Raw genomic sequence first — 12,651 nt, 5'->3', positions numbered from 1 at the left:
AAAAGATTAAGACCTATCCTAACAATATGAATCAAAACATAATGATTTAATATTCAAACATAAAGATCCAAACAAATTTAAAAACTAAAATAGATTAGAATGGACCCTGTTAAACCTGATTAGCTTTGCTTTGCTCCACTGGTAGGGGTCTGCCTAACCCCAGCTTGCCTTTAAAAAAAAAAAAGAGTAGTGGTTCTCTCTGTACAAGGCTTGTTGCAAACAGACCACATCCAGTATGCCGGATTTTTATGATTTTTGGTGTTTAATTTCAACCTGAAAACGATCGTGGAAGCGTATGTGGTTCTGCTAGGTGGGGGTGGCTGAGGAGGATGTGTTGGGGTGCCTGACGGAGGAGAATGTGGTGGGGATGGGGGCATCGGGGGAGGCTGAAGACGGGAGAGACAGTAGCGGTGAAGCGGCTGTGGGACGCTTGAAAACCGAAGACGAAGAGCGGGTTTCCGGCGGAGATCGAAACGCTAGGGAGGATCCGCCACACCAACATTGTGACGCTGCTCTAGCTGTTGTTACATGTGAAGCTGCTGCACGACAACGACGGGAGGGAGACGAAGGGTGCTTGCAGCGGTGGGTGGCCAAAGCTCTGCTGGGTGAGGATCGTTGTGGCGGGCAGCGCAGACCACGATTGTGTGGGATGAAACTTTTCTTTTGATAAAAAAATTCCTCCACCCCTTTAGGTAGAAAAAAATTTCCTATAAAAATCATACTTTTTGGAAAAAAAATCTTTTCTTCAGTTTGGAAAAGGTGGAAAAGATGTACTTTTTCTTTCTATTTTCTTTCTTCCAAACGGGTCGTATGTATTTAGATGATCCGGATCCGATCCGTTTGCATCCCTACCGCAGGAGGGGCGTGTGCTCCCCCCACGTAAGAGGTAACGTTGGCGCCCCCTTTCTGCAAATAAAATTTCCCGCAACCCCCTTTCAACAATTACGACTTTTGTCATTTATACCTCTGCTCCATATTCTCTCTCCCTTTTGCTGGAAAACTCTGCGAGAGAGAGGAAGAGAAAGCTAGTTTTTTTCTCTTCCACCTTCCTCTCTCTCTCTCTCTCTCTCTCTGAAAAGGAACCCTTTTTCTAAAGAGGAGAGGAGCGGTAGGGTTTCGCATCGGCACAGTGTGGGAGAAGAAGGATGGCGGATCGGTTGACTCGGATTGCGATCGTGAGCTCAGATCGGTGCAAGCCGAAGAAGTGCCGTCAAGAGTGTAAAAAGAGTTGCCCCGTCGTCAAAACAGGTTCGGATTCTCTTCTTTATGCCGGGATTTCTCACTAATTCCGGGGAATTTCGCGTTTTTTGTCATGAGAATAGACTACTCAGGCGATGAAATGCAGGCAAATTTGGTCTATTTGTTCGAGTTTTTGATGAATCTTTGGGATAGTTCCGTTTTTCCTTTTCTCTTCTTGTTTCTGTCATCGGTTGGAGTATCTTTTCTGTTTTAGTTAATTTGTTCCAAAAAAACGAGCTCGATTCCTTAAAAACTTCTTTTTTGTTTCCTTGATTGAGTTGCCTTGGTGTGATCTTTCTGGTTGTCTGTGTTATTATCTCCCGGGGAATTACCATGAACTGGGGTTTTGTTTGTTCCGTGCAATTCTCTGTGCTGGTTTTTGTTCGAAAGATGAATTTATCACTGATGAATTGAAAACTGCTGTGATGAACTTGTTGATGGATTTGCAGTTATAGAAACTGAAGGTTCAGGAATTAGTGAGGATGGAATAGAATAAAGTTTGAATGAGGAAATAAGATAAAAGGGGGGAATGGAAAAAATTTGGCCAATAATGCGTGAAGGGAAAGATATATTGTTTGCTAAAAGCTCCTCACAATCTTTTTTTTTTAACAAGAAATTCAGACGAAATGAAAAAAGTAAGAGTTGTGACAGTAATGCATGATAAGAAGCAACTGGCTTTGTTAAAATCTCAGCAACATCCTGCTTGTTTTTATTTTTGCTGTCATTGTCATCATTGTTACTGTTTCCGTTGTTATTAATGTCATTACTTTTATTACTATTGCATTGACGTATATTCTGTTTGATTTAGCGAATGATAGTAGTCTGTGAGAGGTTGAACCAGATATTGGGGCTCAGTTTTAGTTTGGACCTGGAAAGAGAACCAATTGGTTTGTTCAGGTGAATGCAAGAAGAGGGAGTCTGTACGGGCAAGAGCATGTAGTTTGTAATTCTTTGATAGGTGATTGACTCAAGTTGTCATGCCAGATTGGTTCCTGTCTTGGTCCAAACATGTCAATTGCTTCCATGTCTCACAGTTGCTGATATTTCCATTTCAATACAATGGAAGAAAGGGAACATATTCGGATATCTTCAAAACATCACCAGTTCAAAATTTTAACGAATATCATGATATTATCATGCTATTATCACAATATTTTCACAGGAATACAATGACATTTTTTTTTATCTCAGTTTATTTTTATGTTTATTCCTTATTTTTTTCCATGGTTCAAAAGCTTTTCTATCTTTTATTCAGATTTTGCGAAAAAACAAAAAAGCAAATCTATCTATTTTATATTCTGTATTATTTTCTTTCAAGAATGCTGAGATTTTGTTAAGATGTATAGAAAATCATATGATATCTTGTGAACTTTCCTCTCTTAGATAGTGTTGAGACTTGAGGCTGATATTGATAACTATATATCTAGCATTTTGATGGTCATGTTTACCATATCCTGATGTGTCTCACGTAGAAAATTCGACCTTTGTATTTGGATCACTGTAGTTGTGCATGTTTCTAACTTCTAAGGCTTCTATTGAGATTGTTTGTGACACTTATCTGTTGCTTGAATATCTGAGTTAGTGTCTGGGAAGATGTTTTAGAATTTAGATCCTATAATCGATGAATTATTATTGGTGGATCTTGGGCATATAGTCTGTTTTCTTTTAACATTACAATATTGGCTTGGTCACTTTAAGGATAAAAGATCACTTGGGACAAAGAATTGTCAATGATAGGAAATAGGCAATGAGAGTGCACAATAAATATAATTTTGTACATGTTTCTTCCTATTGGTTTTCAGTTTTTAATATTTCCTGCAATGCAATTTTGCCTACTCTTCTGCCATCAGTGTTTTACAATTTGGAAGTTTCTTTTGTATTAGTAGTCGTATTTTCTTTAGTCACTGAACATCGTAGCTACTTCTCTGTAGGAAAATTGTGTATTGAGGTCACTCCAGCCTCTAAGATTGCGTTCATATCTGAGGAGTTGTGCATTGGATGTGGTATTTGTGTCAAGGTGTGTATACTTGTTTATCAGTCTTGCTTGATGATTTTCCATCTTATATGGCTAGAATGAATAAAATGCCCTGGAATGAATTCTATGTTTTGTCGTCATGAATGAAGAAATGCCCATTTGAGGCCATTCAAATCATCAACCTTCCAAAAGATTTGGATAAAGATACAACACATCGTTATGGAGCAAACACCTTTAAGCTGCACAGGTTTGTATAACAGTGCTACTTTTGCAGCATGTCACTTTTCATTTGTTGTTGCTTTGATATTGTGAACTGTAACAGTCAAATCATGCAGGTTGCCAGTTCCTAGGCCTGGACAGGTACTGGGATTGGTTGGAACAAATGGCATTGGAAAATCAACTGCTCTCAAAGTGTTAGCTGGGAAATTGAAGCCTAACTTGGGACGATTTAATGTAATGCTTTGTGTTATTACTTATAAGGATAAAGAAAAGAAGAAACAACTGCTTTTCTTGGACATCTTTTCACATGGAAAATATTTGATGTAATTGTATTGAGCGAGACTGTTTTTTCTGCAGAATCCACCTGATTGGCAGGAAATTTTGACTTATTTTAGAGGCTCGGAACTTCAGAATTATTTTACCCGTATTTTGGAAGACAATCTCAAGGTACCATTTTTTTTTACTGCTTTTGCAATCTAGTGGTTCTCAGTGTCTTCCCATGATTGCTAGAAATTGACACATGAATCTGTTGATCCCTTTCCCTTTCTGCAAATTTGATGCTAGAAAACCATGATTACCATGCCAGTCCAATCCTTTGTAGTTTATGTGAACATTTGTTGAAATTTTTGTGTGGTCCTTTTGAGCTTGTGGATGGGAATTAACTCTGGTTATACTCAATTAGCAGATTGATTAATTCTAATGGTAAGAGAAAACCTTTGACAAATTTATGGGGGCATCATCAAAATCAGGAATATGACATATTTGATGGTCAAATAAATTAGATTCATTTTCCATCATAATGTGAGTGTCCACAAAATTAGATTCATTTGCCATCATAATGTGAGGTTACTAAGTCTACCGAATAAGAGTACGAGTTAGGATTTGTTATCCTTTTCCTGTTATTGACTTTTGTTACATTGAATAGGCAATTATAAAACCACAGTATGTTGATCACATACCAAAAGCAGTGCAAGGGAATGTTGGCCAGGTGCTTGACCAAAAAGATGAAAAGCAGATGAAAGCAGAGCTTTGCCAAGAACTTGAGTTAAATCAGGTTATAGATCGGAATGTTGGTGATTTATCAGGTGGAGAGCTCCAGCGCTTTGCTATCGCAGTGGTTGCAGTTCAGAGTGCAGAAATATATATGTTTGATGAGCCATCAAGTTATCTTGACGTGAAACAGAGGTTGAAAGCTGCACAAGTAATTAGATCACTGCTTAGGCCTAACAGGTCTGTCTTCCAGACATTTCTCTTTAACATTTTATGTCTTCTGTTATAACTTTTTTGGAGATGAAGTGGAAGATGACACTGCCTTATCTTTCCTCTTTCAGCTATGTGATTGTGGTTGAACATGACCTCAGTGTCCTAGATTATTTATCAGACTTCATTTGCTGTCTCTATGGAAAGCCAGGAGCATATGGGGTTGTAACGCTTCCCTTCTCTGTTAGAGAAGGTATTAACATATTCTTAGCAGGATTTGTTCCAACTGAGAACCTTCGATTTCGAGATGAGTCCCTTACATTTAAGGTAACTAGTCAAATCTTATAAATATGAGCAATATTTGCTGTTTGTTATTGGTTGTTATTGAACGTGCATGTGTTATGCAGGTTGCAGAGACACCACAAGAAAGCGCAGAAGAGATACAAACATATGCTAGATACAAATACCCAACCATGACAAAAACACAGGGAAATTTTAAACTCCGGGTTATTGAGGGTGAATTTACTGATTCCCAGATTATTGTAATGCTGGGGGAAAATGGGACTGGAAAGACAACATTTATCCGAATGCTGGTATGAAATCTGCAGAGAAATATCATTTTTCTGATTGAACTGCTATTTTATAAATACTCTATGGTGCATTAAGTTTCATGAAATTTGTTGTGTGACCCTTCTCCAGCTTATTTTGGATTCCCATGCCTATACTTGTTATCCACCGTCTAAAATTTCTGCAGGCTGGTCTTCTGAAACCTGATACAGTGGAGGACTCAGAGTTGGAAATACCTGAGTTCAATGTTTCATACAAACCACAGAAAATAAGTCCAAAATTCCAATCAACAGTCAGGCACTTGCTGCATCAAAAGATCAGGGATTCTTATATGCATCCCCAGTTTGTGTCAGATGTCATGAAGCCACTTCAAATAGAGCAATTAATGGACCAAGAAGTTATTAATCTATCTGGTGGTGAATTGCAGAGAGTAGCATTATGTCTATGCCTTGGCAAGGTAAGTTCTTTTCTTTACTTTTTATTGTGTTCTTGTGATATTGCTGGTATCTTATACGGTTAAGGCCTTGTTATATATTTCATTTGTGTTTCACTTTTTCCTTTTTTAATCCTCTGGTTTCTTCAAAAAACAAAAAAGAAAACTGCCAGGTTTGGGGGGTGGGGGAGGGAGAGAGTTTGGATTTTAAGGATTGATTTGTGTTTAATGAATGATGGTTTAAGCTTGTCTACATTCAGTTCCTCTTACCTCTGGCTATCCACATGACAGGCAACTTGTTTCAAGATACTCTTTTTAAGAATTCAAGAATATTTCAATTTCAGAGCATGTTACTATTAGGATTGAGATAACAAATGTATTACTATTCTGAAACAATTTTAGAACTGAATTCTGCGGTTAACCTGAATCTGTTATCAGGAAAAAGAGACATAATGTAAGAAAATGAGTTGTAATAGTTGTTAAAAATAAAAAGTCAAATTAGTAGTCATGGGCTGTCTGCTAGCCCATAAGCTATGTCACATGGACTCGCCTAACAGGCCGCCGCATCCGCATCGATGAGACGTGGGTGCGGTTTTGTCCAAAATGGACTCTGTCAATTTCCATTAAAAAAATTTAGGGGGGGGGGCGTAAAACTATAAAAAAAAGGTGGAAAAGGAGAGAGAGAGAGAGAGAGAGAGAGAGAGAGAGAGAGACCTGAATGGTAGGGTCCCTAAAAGGGATGGAGGAATTTTAGGGGGGGAGAGGTACATATCTTTCTTCCTCTCCTGCTCCCTTATGCTTCTCCTCTTTCTCTGCCCCCTCTCCCATCTCCTCCTCTGTTGCATCCATGCCGAGGCTCTCTCTCTCTCTCTCTCTCTCTCTCTCTCTCTCTCTCTCTCTCTCTCTCTCTCTCTTTTGTAATCCCATTTCCCCCTTTTTCTCTCCCCTTTTCCCCTTTTTTTATTTTTTTATAGTTTTACAACACCTGGCACAAGCAAGCAGCCATGTGTTATCTTGGTCAGACTCAGGTCTGATCCAGATCTGATTGACCTGGATCTGTTTAGACTCAAGTCTGATTGAGACTTGGGTCAAATCAACCCAGATCTGAATCGGGCCTGAACCTATTTTGAACCAACCTGGTTCTTTTGGGTTTGCTTTGACTCAGTCTGATTCAGACCCGGGTCAAAGTAAACCCAGGTTTGAATCAGTCTGTCTATACAGAACCAGGTCTGTCCAATATATATATATATATATATATATATATATATATATATATATATATATATATATATATATACACACACACACACCCTCCCGCCCAGTCTGTCAGCACCCATACCCGCACCTATGTAACATATCCCATAAGTAGGATGAGTCGCTGCCTGGTCAAGTCCAGCCAGCTGACGGACTGGGCCAAGAAGCCCAATCCTTTTAAGTCATGGACAACAGGCTGGCCTGGCTCATAAATTGGACAGGCTGTGGCTTGATGATACATGCCCACCAAACTCATGGCTCAAAAATCCATGCTCATGACCTGCAGGCTGCCTGACCGAATGCCTGTCACTTGTTTGACCAAGCGACTCTGTTTTTCAGCTAAAGCTGGCTATAGAAATTGTATGTTTTTTGTGGGTTAGGATTTTAAGTTTTTCGCTAGTTTGTTAATTAAAAATGATGTGATCTTGTTTGCTGGTTTTAGTAATGCATGTTCGTGTTAACTGCCACCATTTATGTATACGTATTACACTGTCACTGCAATATGCAGAAGATATCATTTCCATTATTGTTTAATATGGTACCTCAGTTCAATCTAGTCCTATGGAAACATTGTGATCTTCCTTCATAACAGGATTCATTATCATGGAAATTCCTTTACACCATGCAATCCTCTAGGCAATTGGTCTGGGATAGTGGTCTTTTGGGTTTTGGTTGGGCTAAGCTATTGATGGCATAAATTAGAATTGCAGCTTCATAAAAGTTTCTCTATGAGGTGTTGCTGAAAGATTGAAGAGAGTTGGATGGTCTATATCTGATGGGGAGTTGAAAGCTTCTCCTGAGCTGCTTTGAACTACAAGTAATTAATAAATATGAACCAAGTAACTTTCTCTTGTTTGCCTGTTTTTCCATCCCGAGGAGCATTCTTTATTTGATTAAAACTCAGAATCTGCTGTTTGTGAAAAAGTAACAAGGTGTTAAAATCTTACTTGTAGTAAAACTGGAGATGCTTTTGATGATTTATTCTCTAAGTTCTACTAAACGACGGTATGTGTTGGATGAAGACATCAAGGTAGAATAGGCCAAGGTGCCATACCATGTGGGCCAAGATCTTCTAGAGATGGGCTCATGGTTGTTGCCCTTGGAATTAATGGGGGCACCTAGTTTTGAGCAACTTTACCATTTTCTCCATGTCAGTCGGCATGGGAAACATTACATTGGCAATTATATCAAGGCTGAACTAGAAGATAAAAGTTTTTGACACTTTGGAGTTTGTGGCATTAAAACCAATTGCCATTATTTATAAATTTATATCGAGCTAAGCCATATAGGAACTTGCAGCTTTAGAATAAAGTGCTTAGAGGCTTAGTGAAAGTGGAAACATAGCATGGGCATTGGTCATCCTGTGTGAGTGACATTCTTCTTTGATTCCTTTTCAGGTTCTTCTGTGTTTAGTGAATTTTTAGAAAAAATAATAGTGATGTACATACAAACATATCATCAATATGCTTATCACATCTTCTGTTGCAATTAACCCTCTTATATTTTGTGAACATGTGGTGACTGCTGTCTTCTTCTTCAAAAAAAAAAGGGTGTTGAGTGCTGTAGCACAACCTACTTGAGTTTTTTTTTCTCGCGAGAGAGAGAAGCCTACTCAAATTTTCTAACATTCAAAGTTGGGCTTTTACCCAGAGGCTGATACTTCGTGTGCTGAAAAGGGCGGATACATGGTTGTGGTTAGTTGGAAGTATGAAAAAGCATCACGCTGCAAAGATTTTGTGGTTATAGCTTCCACTACATGATAATGCCATCTACTGTGGGAGCAGAGATGGAAATGCTGGAATTTTTACAGCAAGTGAAAATTGCTTTATGAGACACAAAATAGTCATCAGACGATATTTTGTAGTTCCCTTTAATTTCTAATAGGTTCAATTACTCTATGCATGGTGATGGTACTAAATGGATAACAAATGCTACATCAACCTACTGGACAACTAAATGGATAACAAATGCTACATCAACCTGCTGGACAAGAACCCATTAAGGTGAGTCATGACAAGGTTAAAAAATTGTTTAACCATATCCAGAGCAAATGGTGCATCAGGCCCAAATGCTCCTGATAGGAGGGGTAGCATTCTTGGAATACTTGTAAAGTTAGCTTTTCTGTGTTTGAGTGGATGTAGTGCCCTTCTGTTTCTCAGATAAATGATCTGCTATCCCCCTTTGTACTTTAGTCTTCTTTCTTTAAAAAATGCCTCTCTCTCTTCATTAAAGAAGGGTTTTGGAAATAGTTTTGGGTGTTTCTTTTCTCCCTAGTGGTATTAAAGGGCAACTTACTAATATACACCACCTTGATGGGTATCGTTCCTAGTGTTTCTATGCTGAATGGTTGTGGGGGAATTCCCTCTCACGTTTAGTAGCTTCTAATCACCTCTTTTATTATTGTAAGTTGTTTTGGGAATAGAGCAGCAAATGTAATCCCGGGAGGCTCAACTTTTTTGGAGGTCTATCAGGAAATGAAAAGGTTTAATTTTCTGCTACTATGCTGCTTACTGTGAGGGGGGCTTGGTCTCTTGAGGGTTGAATGCCTCTTCAGGGCTTCTAATTTGTGTGGGAGCATTGCATTGGACCTATCTGGAAATCAGTGCCCCGATCATACCATGGTGTTTGAAGGGTTGCTGCCTGTGCACCATAGGGGGCATGTGCCTGGTGTGCACGTCTGGCATAGTCTGGCATATGAACAACACATTAATGGTCCATAAATAAAGATTTTGTTTGCCAAACTACTACTCGGGGGGTTTGTTGCAATCATGCAAGCATACTTAATTGCTCATGCTGATTCCCATTTGCGCTATTTTTTGTGCCTTTTCTATTCGATTAAAAATAATAAATAGATTGATTACAGATTACAGAGATACTGAGGAAGGATTCTATAGATTCTATACTTACATGTTGACTTATGGTGCTATATTTTGTTGTGGATTCTTGTTAATGTATTATACATAAAAGAGCACACCCTGGAGTGGATGCAGTTCCGGATGTGATATTTGGAGCCTGTGTAAATGAATATATGCAGCATATCTTGTCTTTTGAATAAAAAAGGGTCATACATGGTGTGTTCTCGTACCCTGAGGTGATGGGAAGGGTTAGACTGGAGACAGTCTTAACCTTCTGCCTTTTACCAGAAGTGACTACTCTCAGGACTTGAGCCCATGATTGTTCACTAACAGTTTGATCATGCTTTATCATTGCACCAAGCAATGGCCCCTGATCAAGCCCTAAGGGGTTTGGTGCAGTGGAAGGGGCCTTGGCCACTAGTCGGGTTGTCAGGGTTCCATTCCCATGAGTATCAGCCCCTTGCATTAATGAGGGCAATGTATAAGCCCTTGCTCAGCTGAAGCTTGGCGACTACCTGGGGGCAAGGGGTGCGCCACGGGTTTACACCATTGGGACAGTGATCACAAGTACGTCTGGCTTAGCCAGTGACTAGGTTTCTGATTCCGAGGGTGGTTTCTCTGTCCTTCATGGAAAAAAAAAGCAATGGCCCTGATCTGTCATATTTAGAGATGTGAAATGAAAAATTTTCTGGTTGGGTAAAAATGGAAAGCTTCCCATTATCTGTTCTTCTTCATTGTTTCTTCAATGACACTACTATTTTGCATGTGCTGCTTTATTGAATATCTTATGATCACATGCAGCCTGCAGATATCTATCTGATCGATGAGCCAAGTGCATATCTGGACTCAGAACAGCGTATAGTGGCTTCAAAAGTCATAAAGAGATTCATCCTTCATGCTAAGAAGACTGCTTTTGTTGTTGAGCATGACTTCATAATGGCAACATACTTGGCAGACAGAGTGATTGTCTATGAGGGGATACCATCCATGGATTGTGTTGCTAATGCTCCACAGTCCTTGTTGACGGGGATGAATCTCTTCTTGTCGGTAAGCTAATTGTTCCCTTGTTTACTCGTAAATGAATTTTTGTAGGAGGTGTCATGGTATGAATTTTTTTTTTGCAGCATCTGGACATCACATTTAGAAGAGATCCGACCAACTATAGGCCTCGCATAAACAAACTAGATTCTACCAAAGACAGGGAACAAAAGGCTGCTGGTTCCTATTACTACCTTGATGATTGAAGCAGTTTCTGATGAAGGTTTAGTAGACTTCTGCGTGTGATTATTCAGTAAGCTTTGAAAGTTTGATCACTTCCTCTTATACAGCTTCATGGAAACGTTTTCCAACCAGGTTTTGCCATGTTTGCCTGGACTTTAGTGGTGAATGTTCTGCTGATTGTTGACTTTGTCCAAGTGTTACTTGGTGATGATGCAGTCTGCTCGCCACAGAGGTTGAATCTATTGGCATTCTTTTGATGTTTAGTATCCTCGATGACAGTTTTGCATGACAGTATTATTTTTATTGTTTATCTTTGCATGCAGATACTTGAGATCTTGAGGGATGCTGGATTGAGTGTTTCTTCATCGTTTATGTATACTATTGCAGGCGTTTAAGTAGTTTCTACATGGGTGTCCTGTGCCTAGGTGCAGGTAGGGATGCACAACGAGCTGAGCTAGCTCGGGCTTGACCCATTTAAGCTCGGCTCGAGCTCGAGCTCGTCCATGAAAGTAAATGAGCGGAGCTTGTACACAAGTCCTGGCTTGATCTACATAAATGAGCCGAGCTTGATCAAGCCACTAAACTTGATAAAGCCCGAAAAGCTCGATTAGGCTATTAAAAATATTATATATAAAATATGTTTGCAAAAGTATAAATAACAGTTAATGTTTCTGTAATGGTCTGGCTTTTGACTTTTATTGGAAAGGTAACGGTATCCAATCTGATGCCTATATAACTTTTTACTGGCTTAACGGTGAGGCATTTGTACACTGTTTGGAGAGGTTGGGGATTGAATCCCACCTCTTCAAAAGTGAACAATACTTTTTTTTAAACTCGGGTAAAGCTCAGCTTGGCTCAAGCTTGGGACCGAACTGAGTCTGGACAAGGCTGTTCCAGCTCGGTTCTAAGCTTGAGCCAAGCTTGAACAAAGGTTTTTCTGAGTGAGCCAAGTTTGAACAACCTCAGTTTGACTCGAACTCGACTAGTGTGCACCCTTAGGTGCAGGGACAGGAATGAGTTTTGGTAGGTCAATAAGTTGAGATTACTGTAGTCTTCATGTGAGAACCATATATCCTGCTTAAAAAAAAAAATCGTTATGACCTTTTCTAGCCTCTGTTTACTTTGTGCATGTGTTTTTGCATGAGAGAAATGCAAATCTATTGTCAGATTGGCTAAAGCCACGCTTTGATCTATGCTACGATATAGGAAAATTTCAAGAAAATTAAGCAAAATATGACCAATAATTCATATATTCATCTCTCAAAATAAACCATAGTTACCAGAAGTTTCTTGTTGAATTGTGAAACTTGTTTTCCTATAATCTTGCTTCCGAAGCTTGAAACTCTTAACTTCCTCAAAAGGAGGAGAAACTTTGGGAAACTCATTTCTAAAATATGTGAAGTTCGATTTGATTCGCTTTAGTGGGAAGCCTTTTTTTTGTTTTCCAACTCGATTCCCTTTTGCTTAAAGTTTCTCTTGTTTCTTGTCACTTTTTCCCTAGCTTCTTACTTTTTTCATATTAGAAAATTATAATTTTTTTATAAAAAATTTGCATATTTGTTTTATATTGTTTTATATTGTTTTATATTTGTGTTCATACCATTTCTTATTTGGAAAATGATTGTATTGTACAATAAAAATGACACATTTTTTGAAATACTTCATAATTTTTTAAATCTACTCCATGT

At 38.9% G+C, this 12,651-nt stretch overlaps 1 protein-coding gene across 4 annotated transcripts; it reads left to right on the top strand.

Annotated features, from left to right (window-relative positions):
* The first annotated feature begins 1,079 nt into the window (after positions 1 to 1,079).
* LOC149851339 (ABC transporter E family member 2) lies at positions 1,080 to 11,489 on the top strand. 4 transcript variants are annotated; one of them, XR_016433373.1, is made up of 13 exons: positions 1,080 to 1,248; positions 3,171 to 3,256; positions 3,364 to 3,461; positions 3,550 to 3,667; positions 3,791 to 3,880; positions 4,359 to 4,663; positions 4,765 to 4,960; positions 5,041 to 5,226; positions 5,388 to 5,657; positions 10,544 to 10,789; positions 10,867 to 11,003; positions 11,096 to 11,195; positions 11,287 to 11,489. XR_016433373.1 is itself a non-coding variant. In XM_090014742.1 (12 exons), the coding sequence occupies exons 1-11, from the start codon at positions 1,146 to 1,148 to the stop codon at positions 10,984 to 10,986; spliced, it is 1,818 nt and encodes a 605-aa protein (XP_089870868.1). In that variant the 5' UTR covers positions 1,080 to 1,145; the 3' UTR covers positions 10,987 to 11,003; positions 11,096 to 11,203. The 4 variants fall into 4 exon arrangements, 3 of the variants coding, with proteins under 3 accessions (XP_089870868.1, XP_089870856.1, XP_089870876.1); XM_090014742.1 differs by lacking the exon at positions 11,287 to 11,489 and having other exon boundaries at positions 11,096 to 11,203; XM_090014730.1 differs by lacking the exon at positions 11,287 to 11,489 and having other exon boundaries at positions 10,867 to 11,203.
* Positions 11,490 to 12,651: the final 1,162 nt, after the last annotated feature.

Source organism: Nuphar pumila, chromosome 1 (genome assembly GCF_984573655.1).
Source record: "Nuphar pumila chromosome 1, dmNupPumi1.hap1.1, whole genome shotgun sequence".
Taxonomy (NCBI): Eukaryota; Viridiplantae; Streptophyta; class Magnoliopsida; order Nymphaeales; family Nymphaeaceae; genus Nuphar; species Nuphar pumila.
This window is presented reverse-complemented; position numbering and strand designations above follow the sequence as displayed.

Bases quoted from the DNA above. Each gene is read 5' to 3' on its own strand.
- LOC149851339 (XM_090014742.1), top strand. From the start codon at position 1,146: ATGGCGGATCGGTTGACTCGGATTGCGATCGTGAGCTCAGATCGGTGC. The intron at 3,881-4,358 runs GTACCATTTTTT...TACATTGAATAG, and splicing joins TTTTGGAAGACAATCTCAAG to GCAATTATAAAACCACAGTA. The intron at 10,790-10,866 runs GTAAGCTAATTG...TTTTTTTTGCAG, and splicing joins GGATGAATCTCTTCTTGTCG to CATCTGGACATCACATTTAG.